The sequence below is a fragment of the Oncorhynchus kisutch genome, linkage group LG6, assembly GCF_002021735.2.
Source record: "Oncorhynchus kisutch isolate 150728-3 linkage group LG6, Okis_V2, whole genome shotgun sequence".
Lineage (NCBI taxonomy): Eukaryota > Metazoa > Chordata > Actinopteri > Salmoniformes > Salmonidae > Oncorhynchus > Oncorhynchus kisutch.
In genome coordinates, this window is record NC_034179.2 from 39,994,636 (window position 1) to 40,017,053 (window position 22,418).

At 41.4% G+C, this 22,418-nt stretch overlaps 1 protein-coding gene across 4 annotated transcripts in view; it reads right to left on the bottom strand.

Annotated features, from left to right (window-relative positions):
• Window positions 1–9,293: 9,293 nt before the first annotated feature.
• LOC109892852 (ubiquitin carboxyl-terminal hydrolase 28) overlaps window positions 9,294–22,418 on the bottom strand; it is a 31,491-nt gene continuing 18,366 nt past the window's right edge. For 2 of the 4 annotated variants that reach the window (XM_020485671.2, XM_020485668.2), the window contains exons 11-25: window positions 22,073–22,168; window positions 21,545–21,730; window positions 20,211–20,434; window positions 19,694–19,764; window positions 19,178–19,406; window positions 17,480–17,794; window positions 17,044–17,216; window positions 15,144–15,443; window positions 13,274–13,369; window positions 12,252–12,430; window positions 11,947–12,025; window positions 11,097–11,176; window positions 10,827–10,950; window positions 10,305–10,503; window positions 9,294–10,027 (exon numbers count right to left, since the gene is read on the bottom strand). In XM_020485671.2, the coding sequence (XP_020341260.1) occupies window positions 9,852–10,027; window positions 10,305–10,503; window positions 10,827–10,950; window positions 11,097–11,176; window positions 11,947–12,025; window positions 12,252–12,430; window positions 13,274–13,369; window positions 15,144–15,443; window positions 17,044–17,216; window positions 17,480–17,794; window positions 19,178–19,406; window positions 19,694–19,764; window positions 20,211–20,434; window positions 21,545–21,730; window positions 22,073–22,168 (2,527 nt within the window). In that variant the 3' untranslated portion in view covers window positions 9,294–9,851. The remainder of the gene's footprint in view (window positions 10,028–10,304; window positions 10,504–10,826; window positions 10,951–11,096; window positions 11,177–11,946; window positions 12,026–12,251; window positions 12,431–13,273; window positions 13,370–15,143; window positions 15,444–17,043; window positions 17,217–17,479; window positions 17,795–19,177; window positions 19,407–19,693; window positions 19,765–20,210; window positions 20,435–21,544; window positions 21,731–22,072; window positions 22,169–22,418) is intronic. The other 2 variants (XM_020485672.2, XM_020485669.2) reach the window with 2 other exon arrangements.

Sequence of the window (22,418 nt, forward strand, 5' to 3'; positions counted from 1 at the left end):
TAAACTTGTTGACCAATCAGGACCTGAATATGACTGCACATCACATAATTGAACGCCTTAATATTTTCTTTAACGTAGTTATTACACATTGATTACACTATCGCTCGTATTTCATATGTCACAACGATTCATCGATATGTATGCTATGATGCTGGTAAAGTTGTCTCGCGCACCTACAGTGCTGGTCATAAAAAAAGCTAGCTAGCTCATGGATGCAAACATTGTTCTCCAAAAAGATAGCAAAACGACAAATTGATTCAGTAGGTGTCATCATCTAAAACAACCCTAATTTATAACATTTATTATTATTTTAATGGTGGTCAGACCCATCTATGTGTAGCTAGCAACAATAAGGATGAGCCACAAGAGTGGAATTTGCGGTTAGCCTTCAAAATAAAAGTGTCATTGACAGTGATGCAAATTAATACAAATAGAATTATGCCATAGATTATGCTAAACGAGGTTGGAATGTTATATAAAAATCAACAAAAGACCATTTGTTAATTTCACAAATCTGTTGAAATCACACTGGATGCAATATACTTTAGAATTGCATTGGCAGCATTCTTATTTCACTGTACAGCCTTACCTATGGATTGTTGATCAATGAAGGTATCAGTCTACTCAGTGACACCCAGAAAACATTAGCGTCGTAGTTCTTATTGCGGGACTCTGAAACAACTGTGAATTGAGCCACGTTTATTGTCAACCTATGTGTATTGAACACTATTCCCGAGGAAAAACAATACTGCGTGGATGTTTTGGAGTCTGATAACTCTGAGGAGGACATTGGGGAAAAATATATTGGGTATTGAGTAGACGGATATCCCATTTCATTGATACCCAATTGTTAGGTAAAGCTGTACAGTGCAATTTGAAAGTCAATACACACAATTGACTGACTGGGAGGGGATTTCACACAGTCAGTCCCATGATAAGAGCTACAACGCTAATATTTGCATAAACTCTTCACAGTTGTGTTCTGTGTATGTCACAGAGTAGACTGATACCCATTTTCATTGTTTAACATTATCTAGTCTAAATATGGCATGAATCCACCAATTGTAACCTCCATCACTTTCAAATAGCTACTTTTATTTTGAAGGCAAACCGCAAATTCCACTATTGTGCCTAATCCTTATTGTGGCTAGCTTTACAACACATAACCCGGTCCGGTGGAGCCTCACTAGCCAGATGAAGCTAGCTGACTGCTTATAGCTTTGGGTAACCGGGTTAAGTAGCTGGCTAGCTATTTATTTTCATGAACTGAAGTTCATTTTCAATAGGCGAACAACAAGTAGCTATCTAGCTAATACTTACTCACAAGGATTCCTAAATCATTGCTAAGAGTAATGTTAATGACTGCAGTTTCTACTGGTCATTGTTTTCAGGCCGGTTGTATTGGAGCTACCCCAAAAGTTGCTGTCGAACAAATAAGGCTTTTTTTTACCAACGCGGATTGTAACGCATCGTTCGTGGCCAGTGTTTGCTTGTTTGCAGACGTTTTTGTACAGCTTTGATAGTACTAATATTAGTGGTGGCGCTTGGCTTGCAAGTGCAAATTCAGAACACAACATTCTATAATACAACGGTGTTATTTGACGTTCATATTAAAAGCTTATTCGGCACATCAAATAGTGTTATTTGACGTGTATCTTTTTTTGACACGCAAAGACCGTTCCATAATATGTTGTAAAGCTAATAGCAGTGACTACTGTGCAACTCCGGTAGAGCAACATCTGGAAAAATAGCCACTTGGTAGTGTGTACTGGTACTCGACCAGTCATGGAAGCCAATATTACCCACTACAGAGTATGGTTGACTGTCAAGGGCAATGAATTCCATTATCTCGGCCTTAATGGATTTCGCCTTTGCAGTTGTCTTGCTGAAATGTTCTTACTCTTTCAAATGATTGCTTGATCCACACAGGATACATTGTGGGCTAAGTTAGGAATGCTGTGTTGCATGTGTACCTACCTTATATAGGTATGCACGTCAGCTTTGAAATATGTTTTGCACATCGGTTAAAGTAGACATCAGGCCGATACCAATGTTTAGCTAATATCGCAGATTCCGATATGTTCACCAATATATCTGCACCCCTAAAATAATGGTTACATGTAATCAGTTACATGTAAGGGATGACAAAAAACCGGCAACTGTAATCTTTGACCAGCTAAAATATTGTAATCAGATTATAAATACTTTTGGAAAACTAGATCACTTTTAAATTCAGAAAGGATATTTGTGGAAAAAAATCAGACACTTCTCTGTTTTCTCAATAACATTCAAATCAGCATTGAAAAAAGGCACAACTTTTAAGTTTGTTCCACCTGAGAGAGTCTGACCACAAGTCAGAGAACACTATGATGACACACCAAATGTGTTAGATGGATCATGGAAAAAGAGCATGAATAGACTTGTAGGCTACAGTCCAAGATATGTCTTCCAAAAGATTATCCAACTTGAATAAACGCTTGGAGGTAAGGATGACAGCAGTGGTGTAGTCTACGGGGATACCGATATCACTTATTATTGATATCTACATGGGTCATTGATGTGAATTGCACTGCTGCTCTCATTTAGCTATTTGCGCTTTTCGGATTGTGGTTGTTGTGGATAGCTGTTCCCAAAAGTGAATGTGTATTTTTACCCAATAATGGTTGAATTCAAGAAGTTAAGCTGCCTATCAATCATTGTTTTTGAAACCAGTGGACAGCCAGTGAAAAATGCGCTCTTGCAGCAGCTGCATAGTGAAGATCTCAGCCTATGGAATACAAGTGGGGCTTTTATTGCTCATCTAATTCATGCTGATTTAAAATTAAAATAAATCCATAGGCCTTATGGACAAATGCTCACACTCACACCCTTTTGATAGAGGTAAAGGGGCAATTTGTAGTTGCTACATCCATTTTTTGACTTCTAAATTATATATATATCCATTGATTCTGGAAGAATAAAATGTATAATTGCCTCATGAGTTTAGTTAAACTTTCACACTCCACGAGAACCCAAAATATAAGATTGTTTTTCTTCAATGCTTGTAAACATTATAAATGTAAACAAAACACTGCCTCATAACATGGTTAAAACAATGTTGATATCATGGATGGTCAGTTCTTACATCCATAGCTGTCTATTAATCTGAGAGTGGATACATTGGAAGTTTAGGCTAGCCAAATTGCTTTACCTGAGCATAACCACAAAACTAAGCATTTATTAGCCAGCCCTACTCTGTATATGATTTTCAAATCAAAGTTTATTTGTCATGTGCGCCAAATACAACAGGTGAAATGCTTACTTACAGGCTCTAACCAATAGTGCAAAAAAGGTATTACCTTTTGTTGTCATGGAGGACTGATTGGACTCATTGATTCGAGTTGAGAAATAAATGCTGCGCTCATGGAATGGCATGCTTTGAGCGCTACTGAAAAGTGCTATTTACATGTGAAAAATGAATTCCATATGCTGCATTTGCTATAGGCCGATTGTTAACTTTTTGTTGGTGACACTGATATTTTGATAATATGCAGCTGTTTAAAGGGCAAATCCAAAGATGAAACAATAACAACACGGCACCCTGCCTGTTTTGGTAAAAATACATTTAAAAAAAGAGGCGGGTGGCCGTTTTTGTTATTGTTTCATAAACAACAGTGTAGAGCTGGCTAATAAATCCCTAGTTTGTGGCTATGCTCAGGAAAAACAATTTGCCTAACCAATACTTCCATATTTCCAAGTCCTATTACTGCAGATCAAGGGTTATTACATGTATTGGAATGCCTGGAATTCTGATAGACTTTGGTTAATGTAAACATATAATTGAATTGTATAATTAATTGTATGTAGTAGAAAGCGATAGGTTAGAAGAAGCCTACATAACCAACCCATAAAGTAAAATTTAACACCTATATATGGCCAGCTATTTAAACTTTAACATTGATTTATCTTGCAATATATATGTCATTCAAGTGGTAACATACATTTTTGTTGTCCTCTAATGTCTCTTAAGGGGAACGTAATCTAAAAGCAACTGAATGTAATCAGATTACATTACTGAGTTTGGGTAATCCAAAAGTTGTGCTACTGATGTCATCATGGCACCGGTGAAGATCACTGATGTTTTACGTGCTCCTAAGCAACTGTTTTTTAAATCATTTTTTTGCATTGTTTGTCAACATTTTTTTTATTTTATTCTGTACATAATGTTGCTGCTACCGTCTCTTATGACCGAAAATACCTCCTGGACATCAGAACAGCGATTACTCACCACGAACTGGCAGAAGCTTTTTTTTTCCTTTAATAAGTCAGATGAGCCCGATGTGAAGGACATACTGCTTTCCTGGGAACAGGCCCAAATCCCCGTCATTTACGTGAAGAGAAGACGGAGAAAAAGAGGATTTGTAATAATGACAATTACAACAATACTGAATTAAATTTTTTATTTTAACTTAATACATAAATAAAATCTATTTAGTCTCAAATAAATAATGAAACATGCTCAATTTGGTTTAAATAATGCAAAAAAAGTGCAATATGTGCCATGTAAAAAAGCTAATGTTTAAGTTCCTTGCTCAGAACATATGAAAGCTGGTGGTTCAATATTCGCAATTCTTCAATATTCCCAGTTAAGAAGTTAAGTTGTAGTTATTATTATGACGCGCCGACTATTTCGCTCTATACCATTTGTATTTCATACACCTTTGACTATTGGATGTCTAAATAGGCACTTTAGTATTGCCAGCCTAATCTCAGGAGTTGATAGGCTTGAAGTCATAAACAGCACTGTGTATCAAGCATTGCTAAGAGCTGCTGGCAAACCTGCTACTGCTCAGTCAGACTGCTCTATCAAATCATAGACTTAATTATAATATAATAAACACAGAAATATGAGCCTTTGGTCATTAATATGGTCAAATCTGGAAACCCATTTCGAAAACAAAACATTTATTCTTTCAGTGAAATACGGAACCGTTCCGTATTTTATCGAACGGGTGGCAACCCTAAGTCTAAATATTACTGTTACATTGCACAACCTTCAATGTTATGCCATAATTATGTACAATTCTAGACAGTTAGTTTGCGACGAGCCAGGCGGCCCAAATTGTTGCATATACAGTGCCTTGCGAAAGTATTCGGCGCCCTTGAACTTTGCTACCTTTTGCCACATTTCAGGCTTCAAACATAAAGATATAAAACTGTATTTTTTTTGTGAAGAATCAACAACAAGTGGGACACAATCATGAAGTGGAACGACATTTATTGGATATTTCAAACTTTTTTAACAAATCAAAAACTGAAAAATTGGGCGTGCAAAATTATTCAGCCCCTTTACTTTCAGTGCAGCAAACTCTCTCCAGAAGTTCAGTGAGGATCTCTGAATGATCCAATGTTGACCTAAATGACTAATGATGATAAATACAATCCACCTGTGTGTAATCAAAGTTCAAGGGGGCCGAATACTTTCGCAAGGCACTGTACCCTGACTCTGCGTGCAATGAACGTAAGAGAAGTGACACAATTTCCATAGTTAATATTGCCTGCGAACATGAATTTCTTTTAACTAAATATGCAGGTTTTAAAAAATGTACTTCTATGTATTATTTTTAAGAAAGGCATTAATGTTTATAGTTAGGTACATATGTGTAGCGATTGTGCTTTTGTTATATCATCACCCGTTTGGCAAGTAGGCTGTGATTCAATGATACATTAACAGGCATCGCATTGATTATATGCAACGCAGGACAAGCTAGTTAACCTAGTAATATCATCAACCATGTGTAGTTAACTAGAAATTATGTGAAGATTGATTGTTTTTTATAGGATAAGTTTAATGCTAGCTAGCAACTTACCTTGGCTCCTTGCTGCACTTGTATAACAGGTGGTCAAGCCTGCCACGCAGTTTCCTCATGGATTGCAATGTAATCAGCATCCAATAATTCAGATTACCGATTGTTATGAAAACTTCAAAATCGGCCCTAATTAATCGGTCGACCTCTAGTACGTACATACCCCAACCAGAAGCCATGGATTACAAGCAACATCCGCACTGAGCTAAAGGGTACAGCTGCCGAGGAGCGGGACTCTAACTCGGAAGCTTACAAGAAATTCCGCTATGCCTGCCGACGAACCATCAAACAGGCAAAGCGTCAATGCAGGACTAAGATTGAATCGTGATCCGACACTCGTTGGATGTGGCGGGGCTTGCAAACTATTACAGACTACAAAGGGAAGTACAGCCGCAGTGACACAAGCCTGCCAGACGAGCTAAATCATTTCTATGCTCGCTTTGAGGCAAGTAACACTGAAACATGCATGAGAGCATCAGCTGTTCCGGGTGACTGTGTGATCATGCTCTTCGCAGCCGATGTGAGTAAGACCTTTAAACAGGCCAACATTCACAAGGCCGCAGGGCCAGATGGATTACCAGGATGTGTACTGCGAGCATGCGCTGACCAACTGGCAAGTGTCTTCACTGACATTTTCAACCTCTCCCTGTCCAAGTCTTTAATACCAACATGTTTCGAGCAGACCACCATAGTCCCTGTGCCCAAGAACACTAAGGTAATCTGCCTAAATGACTACTGACCCGTAGCACACACGTCTGTAGCCATGAAGTGCTTTGAAAGGTTGGTCATGGCTCACATCAACACCATTATCCCAAAAACCCTAGACCCACTACAATTTGCATACCACCCTAATAGATCCACAGATGATGCAATCTCTATTGCACTCCACACTGCCCTTTCCCACCCGGACAAAAGGAACACCTATGTAAGAATGCTATTCCTTGACTACAGCTCAGCGTTCAACACCATAGTGCCCTCAAAACTCACCCCCTGTATTTGGTCTCACTATTGTTATTTTACTGCTGCTCTTCAATTACTTGTTCATTTAATTTCTTATTCGTATTTTTTAAACTGCATTGTTGGTTAGGGGCTTGTAAGTAAGCATTTCACTAAGGTTGTATTACCCATTGTATTCGGCGCATGTCGTGGAAATTTCCTATATTTACCAAATCATGAGAGCAAACCACACACAAGTCAGAGTTAGTTATCAAAGTCCATCTTTAATTATATGAGCTCTATCACAACCCTGTGACTCTCAGATCAATTCAGTGTCTATGAATTCTCTGAGAGTTCCTTCCACATTGCAACTGAGATCCTTTAATAGCAAAAAACACACATAGACAGCATAGACATAATAAATCGTTCAGCTTTGTCTCCTAAACTGTTATTTTCTCAAACTCAGAACCATAAACCAATCCTCCATATCAACAGGCATATATCAAATCAATCCTATCTTGACAAGATCACAGAGACACACTGACTGGCACACAGACATTGTGGAGCCAAGAGATACACGCTTGACCTCTCCCCGGCCCAAGCAACTTAGTCTTGACATAGAACAGATACTGCAACCTGGCCACAGTATTATACAAAAATAACATTCTGATGAGAAGTAACTTACAAACATATGATGAATATAAAACATCTTACCTATGTTACCAACCAATTCTGATTATTCCCCAACACGCATGTGACCAATAAAATGTTATTTTAATTTGATTACAATTTGACAGATAACTAGTAACTGTAACAGATTACATTTAGAAAGTAACCTACCTAACCCTGGATACAGCCTTATTCTAAAATGGATGAAAATGTTTTCCCCTCATCAATCTACAGACAGTACCCCATAATGACAAAGTGTAAACAGGTTTTTTGAAATGTTTGTTCATAATTTAAAAAACAAACAGAAGTACCTTATTTATTTATTCAGACCCTTTGCTATGAGACTCGAAATTGAGCTCAGGTGCATACGGTTTCAATTGATCATCCTTGAGAAGTTTCTACAACTTGACTGGACATGACTTGGAAATGCACACACCTGTCTATATAAGGTCCCACAGTTGACAGTGCATGTAAGAGCAAAAACCAAGCCATGAGGTCATTGTCCGTAGAGCTCTAATACAGGATTGTGTCAAGGCACAGATCTGGTGAAGGGTAACAGAAAAATTCTACAGCATTGAATGTCCCCAAGAACACAGTGGCCTCCATCATTCTTAAATGGAAGAAATTTGGAACCACCAAGACTCTTCCTAGAGCTGGCCGCCTGGCCAAACTGAGCAATCGGGGGAGAAGGGCCTTGGTCAGCGAGGTGACCAAGACCCTGATGGTTACTCTGACAGAGCTCCAGAGTTCCTCTGTGGAGATGTGAGAACCTTCCACCAATCAGGCCTTTATGGTAGAAAGGCCAGAGGGAAGCCACTCCTCAGTAAAAGGCATATGACAGCCCGCTTGGAGTTTGACAAAAGACACTCAGACCATGAGAAACAAGATTCTCTGGTCTGATGAAACCAAGACTGAACTCTCTGGCCTGAATGCCAAGCATAATGTCTGGAAGAAACCTGGCACCATCCCTACAGTGAAGAATGGAGGTGGCAGCATCATGCTGTTGAGATGTTTTTCAGCGGTAGGGACTGTGAGACTAGTCAGGATCAAGGGAAAGATGAACGGAGCAAAGTACAGAGAGATCCTTGACGAAAACCTGCTCCAGAGCACTCAGGACCTCAGACTGGGGTGAACGTTCACCTTCCAACAGGACCATGACCCTAAGCTCACAGCCAAGATAACAGGGAGTGGCTTCAGGACAAGTCTCTGAATGTCCTTGAGTGGCCCAGCCAGAGCCTGGATTTGAATCCAATCAAACATCTCTGGAGAGATCTGAAAATAGCTGCAGCAACTCTCCCCATCCAACCTGACAGAGCTTGAGAAGATCTGCAGAGAAGAATGGAAGAAACTCCCAAATAAAGGTGTGCCCAGCTTGTAGTGTCATACCCAAGAAGACTCGAGGCTGTAATCGCTGCCAAAGGTCCTTCAACAAAGTACTGAGTGAAGGGTCTGAATACTTATGTAAATGTGATAGTTTTTATTTGTAATACATTTACAAAAAATTAAAAATAAACTGTTTTTGCTTTGCCATTATGGGCTATTGTGTGTAAATTGATGAGGGAAAGAAACAATTTAACAAAATGTGGAAAAAATCAAGAGGTCTGAGGTCTACTTTCCGAATGCAAGTGGTCTACTTTCCGAATGCACTGTACAATACATACTGTAAGTTTTAAGTTGGATGCTAGATCCAATGTACAGTGTTCATTCAATTATTGATAGTGTTTTCTCTGTGTGTGGAGGGGTGACGAGGGGCGTTATAAGGTGAAAGACAGAAATATAGATTGAAAAATGGGTCAGGCACAAAAGAAGACTTGAGAGCAAATCAAGGAGAAAAGAAGAACAGAAAGTTTGAAAGTTTATTGAGTGTCAACACAGTTTTCAAGAAGTGGAAAACAGGAGTGGAAGGAAAGGCTTACATATATAAACAGGAAAATACAAAACAAGACAAAGGAAGCTGAATTTCTAAACACCCTAAATCTTCAAGAGCCTGTTGTTCACTGCAATCCTAATGTATCATGGTACATGTAAAATATCTAACAAACAATTAAAAAATACTCTTATTTGTTGTGTTTTCACTTTCTTAAAACATACCTAAATAGGTTCAAAGCAATAATACCTTATTAATGTATAATAGACATTTCTCTCTCTCCTCTTGATGTGTCTGCGAGTATCATATGACCATATAAACTCTGCCTCAAGTCACTCAGAATCTACTTAATGTTCTGATTGAGAAAATATGGCAAAAGCACATTAAAAAGTTATATAAAAAAAACTACTTTGCACTACTATGCAAAACTCCAGTGTTTGTCAACTCTACATGAGGATAAAACGTTAGCGATCGTCAGCTAGCGTACCTGTCCTGACCATTAATCTCAGAAGCTGACCTCTGACCCCTTGGTCTTATTTGACAGCGACCACGGAGGTGTTGGTGATAGACTCCATGATGGCGGCCAGGCGGCTGCACAAGTCGTGGGGCACTTTGGAGCGCACCGTTGGTGGATCTTTTAAGACCACCCTCTCTGTTGAGCAGTCCAGAACCCTGGGCAGAAACTCACCCAGCTTTAACTGTAGGGAGTCTGAGAATGAGAGGAAGGGGGGAGAGGAAGAGAAAAACAGAGCTTCCATAAAAGGAGTAAAATACAGTTAAGATGTGTGATAAATTAGATGAGAGGAAAATGTGCTACAGAGAGAATTTCTTTTAAATATAAGCCTTATAATAACGCAATTATACCTCTCAGCTTTAAGTAAGGTGTTACTGAAATCTGCAAATGACAGCAGTGTTGATGTAGATAAACATTTAGCACAGCTTGGATAAAGCCCAGTAAGAACCTCTTCCCCTCCCTCTGTCCTCACCATCCAGGTCCACTTCCAGGTAGGAACACCAGTGGCTGCGGATAGCCTCCATTGTGTCCAGGTCCTCCTGGCTGATCATGTCCGGCCGGCTCATCAGGTGCATGCAGGGGATAACCGCCTCGTTCATGATGATCACGCCCTCCTCCACGCCGTTCACCTCGCTGCTCCTGAACAGGGTGGCCGCATTGTCATTCAATTCCTAGGAAGAGGGTAGAAGGGGGAGGGGATATGCATATGCAGTGTCACTATGGAGTCTTTTTGGATAAGAGCATATGCAAAATGACCAATCTGTAGCCAAATAATATATACAGACAAAGTGTTAATATACTATATAGCAGGGCTATTATCTCCAGCCCTGTGAAACTTTCACTCACACTGAAGTTTAGCCTTCATATTCTCCATTTTATTAACTTTAATACATCTGGATTTTTATATTCCCAACTGACAATATCAGTCTCATGTCCCAAATCTTCACAACCAGGTCTTTCACAGTGATGCATCTGCATCATCAGTAGCACTCACTTTGAGACATCTCCTCCTGTAAAGTGCAATAAGTGACTGGTCCACCCCTCTCTTCTCCCCTCTTCTCAGTAGCATGGTGTTGTCTTTGTAGGCGTGGTTGAGGTAATTCAGCGCCTCGCTCACCCTGGTGGAACACAATGATATCACGCCACGTCAGCCAGTCAGCCCACTGATGACATCACATCAGACAGTCAGCCCACTCATTCACTCAAACCACCATACAGGCTGATCACGTAGGGGCAGAGCCCCGGTCACCATGACAACACCTACTTTCCATGCTGGTACTGTTCCAAGCCCGTCAGCAGGTAGACAAACACTGTCCGGAACAGGCTGTAGTCGTCATGCCATTGCTGAGGAGAAGAGCACACAGACACAATCAATGCAAGTTTGGTCTGATTTCCAATGGAGAAAAAAGCCTACCTAGAGTCTTGGTATAAATCCATCCATCAAGGCCTGTGTAATGTAGGTTTATGCTCAAATAAGCATTTTATAGTGTTTAGCTCAAATTGTCCACATGTATAATGACACAAAGGACCAGTAATCACTGATCTTAGATTATTTATGATTGTTGGAACAAACTGCTTAACAGTGGGGACAACATTTTGGAACATCACAGGTAATGATCATTCATACTCCATTCAACCATTTTTATGCCAGTAAAAACGTGTATGCTGGCGACATGATGATCGGTTGCCTGGCTGCCAATTTTCAACTAAAAATTAACTCCAATAACCAGAAAAATATTAAATCTACTTTTTGCACAGAGTGAGAGGTTCCCGCGCCATTCTAGCTGCCGGACATCTTGCATTTCCCAAAATCTTTGCTTGAAGTAGTAATTTCTATGCTACGCAGCCACATGTAGAAGAATGACAGCGTGTCACACAGTATGACTCAAACAACACAAACAAAGATCTATACACATGCCAGAGGCATTTCTTACTCGGAACAAAAAGTGGATTTAATATTTTTTGGAATATTCTCCCGTTACCCGAGTTCCACCTGCAACTGAAAACAGGTATTTATAAGACAAATGCCTTCAAAATCAAGAATAAAGAAAGTATCAGCAGTAAAGGTTGGTTGATTTAGATTGGCTAAGGGAAACCTAGCTATTGACACATACCATATATTCCTCCATATCCATATCCTCTGGCTTGATGAGGCGTAGTTTGGCGCGGGCCTCTCTCATGATACTGATGGACCTACACAGGAAGTGATGATTTGCCCCACAGAAATAAACTTATGAATAATACTGTCAACTTGATAATGTTGATGAAATGCTTTTTAATTGTTCAACAAATAATTGTAAAAATAGCAGCAACAAGCTGAATTGCATGTACAATTTACAATGAAATGACAAAACATGAACACATTTAAAAGTTTTTAAATATACATTTCATCGCATGTCAGAGAGTGGTGCTGACTGACCTGTCGTCGAAGCTGAGGTTGCGGTCGGTGAAGCCCTCAAGCAGGGTCCTCTCGATGACGCAATTGGGCGCCTTGTTCTGGAAGAAGTAGACCAGGGCGTGGTGCAGGCGTGGGTCCTGCTGGGCAGTGGTCTCCTCCTGGGACAACTCAAACAGACGGGAGTACTCCTCCTGGAACGCCTGAGGAGAGGGGTGTGAGAGATGTTAGAGCCCACTGGGCATAGACGTCATCTCAACGTATAGTTTTGATTTAAATTTGGTTGAGTTGTCAACTCACCCAGTGTTCAATAATGTCATTTTTTCCCTCCATTCAGATTGCTACCTCTCACTTTTGGTTATTTGAAAATTAAATAATCTCCAAAATATCGCTATTTTTATAACAAGCAATAGAAAGTTGGTTGCATTTTCAGTTTAATCCACCAGAAAGAGACTAATCATAATATTTGTAGTTGTAATATTTGTTCTAACAGAAATATATAAATTGTTAAAAAAAAACATTATTTTTGAAAAACATTAATAAAAATGGTATAATCTTCATAAATTATATCATAAATAGGACTGGTGGAGTTATGTCACACATGCAGTTAACAAAAAAATGTCTGCTCTATCCAAAATTACAAACAACTAATTGCAGCATTACCGCAAAAATGGAGAAGGCAGGCAAGTGGAAAGGGGAGAAGGTAAGGAACTTGTCTGTTGGCCCCTGCATTAAAGGCCAGAATCGGCTAAAGAAAATTGTGAGAAATAAAAAAAAAGTAGACCAGTTACATTTAAGGACCAAACAATTGACAGCTGCGCCATACAGGTTGCAAAATAGTTGGGAGGAGATTTTTGATGTACCGATTCCATGGCACATGGTTTATGAACTGTAAAATATACTGTCCATGGAATTATGTCTGCCAAGACTCTACCTCTCCCCTTAATGTACATACATCTGTCTCTACAAGAGGAGACTGACAGAATATTTACAAGTATAGCATGGTAGAAGGACATAGACTAGTGAGATTGCACAAACGACTTTACCTTGATGAGGCCAGCCTCAGGGCCTTCATTGTCGAATGCCTGTCTGGCTTTGGCTATGGCCATAATGATTCCTTGCATAGCTGGAGTGAGCATCATCTGAAACACAGAACCACAAAGAAGTACAAAGAATGGGCATTAGAGCGAGGCCATGCACAAATAAACTACTATAGCAATGATGCACCTTTCAGGGAGTCATGAATGCTGTATACCTTCATTGGATTGATGCAAACGATCGTATTATAAATTGAAGCAACAGTCAAAAGAGTGGCATGGCCCAAAATGTATCCAAATGATTTTCTAACCAATAATCAATAGAAGTCACCGACCACAGAACAGCATGCTTTCAAAGTATTGGAGTTGGATTTATATATGTGCCTTCGGAAGGTATTCAGACCCCCTTGACTTTTTCAACATTGTTACGTTACAGCCTTGTTCTAAAAAGGATTAAATAAAACATTCCTCAGCAATCTACACACAATACCCCATAATGACAAAGCGAAAACAGGTTTTATATATATATTTTTTTAAACTGTCTTAAATATAAAAAACAGAAATACATTATTTACACAAGTATTCAGACCCTTTGCTATGAGACTCTTAATTTAGCTCAGGTACATCCTGTTTCCATTGATCATCCTTGAGATGTTTCTACAACTTGATTCGAGTCCACCTGTGCTAAATTCAATTCATTGGACATGATTTGGAAAGGCACACCTGTCTATATAGGGTCCCACAGTTGACAGTACATGTCAGAGCAAAAACCAAGTCATGAGGTCGAAGAAATTGTCCGTAGAGCTCTGAGACAGGATTGTGTGGAGGCACAAATCTGGTGAAGGGCAACAAAACATTTCTGCAGCATTGAAGGTCCCCAAGAACAAAGTGGCCTCCATCATTCTTAAATGGAAGACGTTTGGAACCACCAAGACTCTTCTGAGAGCTGGCTGCCAGGTCAAACTGAGCAGACAGGGGAGAAGGGCCTTTATGGTTGTCCAGAAGGACAACCATCTCTGCAGCACTCCACCAATCAGACCGTTATGGTAGAGCGGCCAGACGGAAGCCACTCCTCAGTAAAAGGCACATGACAGCCCACTTGGAGTTTGCCAAAAGGCACCTAAAGACTCAGACCATGAGAAACAAGATTCTCTGGTCTGATGAAACCAAGATTGAACTATTTGGCCTGAATTCCAAGTGTCACATCTGGAGGAAACCTGGCATCATCCCTACTGTGAAGCATGGTGGTGGCAGTATCATGCTGTTGGGAGGTTTTTCAGCTGCAGGGACTGGGAGATTAGTCAGGATCAAGGCAAAGATGAACGGAGCAAAGTACAGAGAGGAATCTTGACGAAAACCTGCTCCAGAGTGCTCACAACCTCAGACTGGGGAGACGGGTCACCTTCCAACGGGACAACGACCCTACAAGTGACAAGACAACGCAGGAGTAGCTTCGGGACAAGTCTCTGAATGTCCTTGAGTGGCCCATCCAGAGCCCGGACTTGAACCTGATCGAACATCTATGGAGAGACCTGAAAACAGCTGTGCAGCAACGCTCCCCATCCAATCGGACAGCTTGAGAGGATCTGCAGAGGAGAATGGGAGAAACTCCCCAAATACAGGTGCACCAAGCTTGTAGCGTCATACCCAAGAAGACTTGATGCTGTAATCATTGCCAAAGGTGTTTCAACAAAGTACTGTGTAAAAGGTCTGAATACTTACGTAAATGTAATATTTCAAAAAAATGTTTAACTGTTTTTGCTTTTCATTATGAGGTATAGTGTGTAGATTGACGAGAGGAATGTGGAAAAGTCAAGGGGTCTGAATACTATCCGAAGGCAGTGTATTTATTTAAATTATGTAGGGGGCGACTCTCTACCTCCTCATTGTAGCCGTCATTGTCAGCCTGCACCAGGATCCTGCCCACGTTGGGGATCTCCACCACCACGTTCTCTGGTTGCTGCTGCTGGCGACAAGGCGCCGGCAGGGCGTCCTGACCATCCTCGCTGTCTGCCTGGGTGTCGGGCGCTGCCGCAGCTTCCGCCCCTGCCTCTCTGACTCCAGTCTCGCTGTCGGTCTCAGTGGTAAACTCTGTGGAGGGGTCATGGGTCACAGCTGCAGTCTGGGCCTGGCCATTCATCTCTGCTGCAGGGCTGGGAGACTGTGGTGGGGGGAGCTGCTGGGCATATGAAGATGACATTAAGTTAGATAGATCAAGTTAGCTGGTTAATGCCAAGTCTAAGGCATATAGAGACCTAGCATGCATATTTGTCTGATAATTTAAAAAAAGGTGTCACCTCTCCCAAACAAAAATTATTATGCTTACACAATAAAAAGCTTAATTGCAGCATATATAATTTAAATAAAATATAATGATTTTTCTGACTGGATCCCCTTTTGATTGACAAACTGAGTCGTAAAATGTACATTTACTGTGCATTAACATAGTTGGATTATTAAAATAATGGAATGACCATAAACAAAACCAAAAGCACTTCACTACATTGGGATTCATTCAGGACTATATACATTCACCACTAGAGGTCGTATGTACACCATTTATGAATACGTTTGCCGTTTGCACAGGCAGGTAGTCTGTCCGGCAAGTAATGGAATGTGACACACGCCAAGCGGATTACAGTTATATTTAACATAAGGTGGGTAAAATCTAGACATAATATTCAGATACTACTGATACTACTTGGACAACTTTCTACCAAAAATTAGACAACAAAGAGCAACCAGGAATACACCCATTCTGTTTCATACACAATCACAAAATTCTGCTGTTACGCAATGTTGACAACAGCCACATCAGAAGCATTCTCATAACATTTCACAGGCCTGAAAAAAAGCATCGGTCCAATCAACCAACCTACGGCTTGGCGGCAGGTAGCCTAGTGGTTAGAGTGTTGGGCCAGTAACCGAAAGGTTGCTGGATCGAATCCCAGAGCTGACAAGGTAAAAATCTGCCCCTGAGTGTTCTGGCCCACTGTTCCCCGGGCGCCAAAGACGTGGATGACGATTATGGCAGCCTCCCGCACCTCTCAGATTCAGAGGGGTTGGGTTAAATGCGGTAGACACATTTCAGTTGAATGCATTCAGATGTACAACTGACTAGGGATCCCCCTTTTAATACGCCAGAACTCTCTCCAACTAACCGACCGTAAAGTACAGTAAGAGGAATAAAAAGCTCCTGTTCTACTTAAAGACTGGCCACAGCTCCTGTGTCCTCCTGACAGTGTCCGCAAGAACCCCCAGTGGTAAACCAACTGACTGTGGAATGCTGCTGGGATGACCGGGGGAGGGTGTGCAGTGACTGACTGCTAAGGTCGTATCGCCTCCAGGGAGGGGGTGGGATGTGGGGAAAAGGACTTTGGCCAAACACTTGGGGTATACTAACTACAGAATCTGTTTAGTCACAACACATCTAGCATGAAAATGGCATACTAAAACAAAAATTAAGCTCACAAGTACAATCTCACAAAAGACTTGGTTAAAACTCAGACAAGATAGGTAGGTTAGGCCAGTGGTAAACACAGCTGCCTTTAGCCACTGTCTAAAAGATAAACAATAACTCTGAGAATAACTTTCTTATATTGTTATGTTGTTTATATAAAACTGAATGACTCGCTCCCAAAACATCTAGTAGCAGAAGCTATCACTATGCAACAGTAAGAGATATAGGCCTAGGTCTATATGTGTACGTGGCCTAGATAAGAGTATGTGACCGATATTCAATTGGTGCTCAGATGACAACCCCAGACCCCTCTTTTCACCCTGCCCACTTGACTGTGTTGCTGCCCCTCCTTGTCCTCGCTGGTATGTTGGCAGGGCTCTGGCGTGACAGTCTGGTGGTCGCTCTCCTCTGGGCTGCTGCCAGCGTTCTCCAGGGACACAGGTACTGGGGACACAGGTACTGGGGACTGGGGCTGGCTTGTTGGGACAGGCTCTGAAACAGGACAAGGACCTGTTTCAGATCTGAAATATTTGCTAGTGCTTAATTGAACAATTAATACATTTGATACATTTTATGAAGAGGGAAATTGATTTGTCCCCATCGGTAGACAGACAGGGACAATAGGGCTTGGCCAAATGTGGTGACCATATCATTCAGCATCTGACTAAAAGACAAGGACAAAATCCAACAAACACCGCCACCCTCAAAGAGCATTATCATGTAACCCTGCCATATAAATTGATGTCCAGACTGACTTTCAGATTCCACTGCCGGTTTAACAGCCAACTCTGCCTCTGGTTCCTGTCCCTGCTCCCCAGTGGGTTCCTGGGCAGGTCCAGGTTGGGGGACTGGTTCTGCTGACTCGTCTTTTTTTTTACTGGGAACACGAGTGGTGGTGGAGGCTGCTGTGGGAGCGGCCGGCTCCTGCTGTGGCGGCTGGTATAACTGCTCTTCCCACTCCCTGAGCTCTTGCTGGAACCAGTGGTTGTCCTGGCGCACGTAGCGCCCGAGGATGGGTGGCAGAGAGTCCATGCCCTGCATGACCTGGCCCGTCTCGTCATCTGTGTCTTCTGTGGACAGAAATATCATAAATATAAACAACATCACAATGAACTAACTGATCACATTCAATAGTAACATAAACTAAGCAGCATACCCTGAAAAGACAAGCAAAACACACAAAAAAACATTATGGAAAAAAACACCTGTTCAGGCTATGAATTGGATATTCATGAATGTATTTATGTATACATCCTGAGCAACAGTTACAGTGTGCACAGATATAGCAGGTATACAGTATAGGTGTGGCCAGATATACAGGTCATTCAGACAGTATTCAGATCCCTGCACGTTTTGCAAATGTTGTTACATTACAGCCTTGTTCTAAAAATGATAATAACAAATTATAAAAATCTTCATAAATCTACACACAACAACCGATAATGACAAAGAAAAAAATGTTTAGATTTTTTTGTAAATGTATATATATAAAAAAACATCATAAGTATTCAGACCCTTTGCTCAATACTTTGTTGAAGCACCTTTGGCAGGTAGTTACAGCCTCGAGTCTTCTTGGGTATGACATTACAAGGTTGGCACACCTGTATTTGGGGAGTTACACATTCTTCTCTGCAGATCCTCTCAAGCTCTGTCAGGTTGGAGGGGGAGAATCGCTGCACAGCTCTTTTCAGGTCTCTCCAGAGATGTTCGATCGGGTTCAAGACCGGGCTCTGGCTGGGCCACTCAAGGACATGCAGAGACTTGTCCTGAAGCCACTCCTGCATTGTCTTGGCTGTGTGCTTAGTCGTTGTCCTGTTGGAAGGTGAACCTTCACCCCAGTCTGAGGTCCTGAACAGGTTGTCATCAAGATTTCTCTCTGTACTTTGCTATGTTCATCTTTGCCTTTTTTATACATTTGCAAACATTTCTAAACCTGTTTTCGCTTCATCATTATAGGGTATTGTGTGTAGATTGATGAATATTTTTTTTATTTTATCAATTTTAGAATAAGGCTGAAACAAAATGTGGGAAAAGTCAAGGGGTCTGAATACTTTCCAAAGGCACCATATATAAACAGCACTGTGACATGTCAACTTGCACATGTCATGACACAAAAACATTTCCGACGTTGCAGTCCAAAGTGATTTAGCTGAGCATGACTGGCTTCATGTTTTTGGTCCCTGGCATACATCGCTAGTTCAGTTTGTGGTCATACACACATCCTTCAAAAATGAAGGTGCTGGCCTAAGGAAGGATACCTGAAGAGAACAGAAAGGCCTGCACACTGAATTTGCTCCCAATTACCACCTTTATTGACAACGTTACGATCCAACACGGATCTTCTTCAGGTCAAACGGACTGAGTGCTCACTTCACAATATACTGTACATAAAAATTTTCATCTTGCAAACATAACTCGTTTCTCAGGAGAATGGGGAGGAGGGATACAGGTACCTGCAATTAGGTGAGGCAGCCTGTCGTCGATATACATGAGACAATAGGCGCTGGCGTTGGTCATGCCTCCGTACGAGTCCCTGACCAGCTCCTCCCAGGAGGACTCGCTGACGATGACGTCGTTGTACTTCATCCAGCACTGGTTGCTGTGGTCGTAGATATAGGCCCAGTAGTGGCCGGCCAAGGCTTGGCCCTCGTGGACAAGGACAGCGTGAAGCCTGTACGGAACCTTCACACACATCAAAACAAGATAAACTGTCTGTATTGGCATGTGCACACATCAAACAAGAGATTAGGACTAGAAAAGTAAAGTTTTTAGCACAAACCATGAATCATTATAGTCTCTTGTGACAGAGCGGTAACATAATGCCAAATCGAGTACCTGACAAGATTTGGTTCTGGGTTCCGAGATGAATCATTATGCAATGCTTGTGACAGATGTTCAATCTAACAAAGTTCTATTAGTGTATCACATGCTTTAACCTGACATGGACTGTCAGATAGATGGGATCTTACCTGACACAGACGGTTATCCGAGTACATGCCCTCCAGCGCTTGGCTGACCCTGTCGATGCTGGCCTTTAGCTCTGAGCACCGAGACACAGACACACAGATCAATGCAGTGCACCTGGGGCCGGGCCAGACACACACGCACACTCTCTCTCTCTCTCTCTCTCTGGGATAACTGACTGACAGCTAGGGTAGGCTGTCTGCTCATAATATACATCCAAATGAAGAATTATCACTAGATATGTACAGTAAATGAGTATTACCACATAATGCCTCAAATCATGTTTAAACAGGTCAACATGCTCTCATGGAAGAGAATCTCGCAATCACTACAGAGCTATCACAGAAATGAAGGGCTATTTGCATGTGAAAATGTCACAGGATGTAGAAGATCCATTGTTCACACTTTGCCCGTGCTATGCATATCTTACCGAGAGTGGCTGTAATGGACAACAATACATTTCAACTTGAACCCAATTGCAGAGAGGTTATCATTAGTGAATCCAGGTGTAAGTGACCGTACCGTCCATGTTGTTCTCCATCTCTGTCCTCCAGCGCTGCAGGCAGGTCTTGACGAAGCGCAGCTCCTCCTCCGTCACACTGTGGGGGGCGGGATGAGGTGGGGCGTCCATGGGGGGTCTGCACTGGGTGAAGGGCTTGTAGATGGGCATCCTCTGGCTCGAGGAGTGCTTCTGCTGACAGGTGGAGCTGTCGGACGGGCCTGCGTCTCCTGGCTCATGACACTGACTGAGGAGACCCACAGAGGAAAGGCAAGATGTCAACAAATGGGGTTGGCATACATTGAAGACAGAGTGGGTGATGTACTATACATAGGCTAACAGGTAAAACATTACAGGGGCGATTTGGTAAATCTCATATCTGAAATAATTTTAATATTACCCATCGTTTTTTACTAGGATTTTCAAATTGTTTCATTGATTTTCAATTATCCCCTGAATTGACTGACTTCACACTGACATTCAAGGTAGGAACACATCAAAGTGTTTACTCTGACTGAAGCTGTCACTGCTGTCACATTGACTAATAAGGAGTACCGGTAAGTTGTGACAGGACTATTTATTTATTTCACCTTTATTTAACCAGGTAGGCAAGTTGAGAACAAGTTCTCATTTACAATTGTGACCTGGCCAAGATAAAGCAAAGCAGTTCGACACATACAACGACACAGAGTTACACATGGAGTAAAACAAACATACAGTCAATAATACAGTATAAACAAGTCTATATACGATGTGAGAAAATGAGGTGAGATAAGGGAGGTAAAGGCAAAAAAAGGCCATGGTGGCAAAGTAAATACAATATAGCAAGTAAAACACTGGAATGTGCAAAGTAGACATAAAAATAATTGGGTGCAAAGGAGCAAAATAAATAAATAAATAAAATAAATACAGTAGGGAAAGAGGTAGTTGTTTGGGCTAAATTATAGGTGGGCTATGTACAGGTGCAGTAATCTGTGAGCTGCTCTGACAGTTGGTGCTTAAAGCTAGTGAGGGAGATAAGTGTTTCCAGTTTCAGAGATTTTTGTAGTTCGTTCCAGTCATTGGCAGCAGAGAACTGGAAGGAGAGGCGGTCAAAGAAATAATTGGTTTTGGGGGTGACTAGAGAGCTATACCTGCTGGAGCGTGTGCTACAGGTGGGAGATGCTATGGTGACCAGCGAGCTGAGATAAGGGGGGACTTTACCTAGCAGGGTCATGTAGATGACATGGAGCCAGTGGGTTTGGCGACGAGTATGAAGCGAGGGCCAGCCAAAGGCCTAGATATCGTGTAAGCACTAGAAACTTCTACATGTACACATAGTCTTGACAATTGAGACAGTTGTCCCAGAGGTCCTTGCCTGGTATCGTCAGGGTTGGCGTCTGTGTGCTGGGGGTTGCTGCTGGGGGGAGTGGGGGAAGAGGCAGCCAGCTTCGGGTCTTCAGCAGGGGACACACTGGTGGGCTTAGTGCAGGCGAACTCCAACATGTACTGTAACATGTCTGCCAGGGGATAATTTGTCGGCCCGGAGCCATAGCTTCTGTAGCTGGAAAAAGGAGACAAAAAGGTTGAACTCATGGTAAATTGGTGACAAACAGATTTAATTTAAAGAAATGTCAGTCATGATTCACGAGCAGGACATTTCATACGTGAATCAAAATACTCATATTAGAGAAACACTGTGTGTACGTCAGTTTTTCTACTAACTCATGGTTTATTCACTCTCAGTGGACACATTTGGAGGTCTCCATCCTGGTACAGTCATCAGTGAATTCTTCAATAAAAAAATGATTAGCTAAAAGATCACAGTTGTCCACCAAAATGTGTATTGGCGTGTACCTGATGTGTCACACTGCTTTACAAACAGTAAACTCAATAGTAAACTCACCATTCCAGTTTCTGCTGCAGGACCGTAAGATGCTCCTTCATTCGCTTCACCTCTCCTCTCCTGTTGTAGGTCTGCTCATTGTTCTTGTGAAGGTATCTGTTTGCATACAGTAAACTTAGTTTACCACAATAAGAGTTTGACTCTGATTCCACAATTACAGTATCATTTTACAATGCAATACAATGCTCAGTCTACTGTAAATGCATGCTGGTACTCAATATCTTTGAAGAGTTTCTATCCAAAAAGCTATATTTCCATTTTCAGAAACGATGGTAAATTAGCTTTTATTTAAAGGATTTATGAAAGAGATTGGTGTGTTTTTTCACTATCTAATCAAGGCATGAGG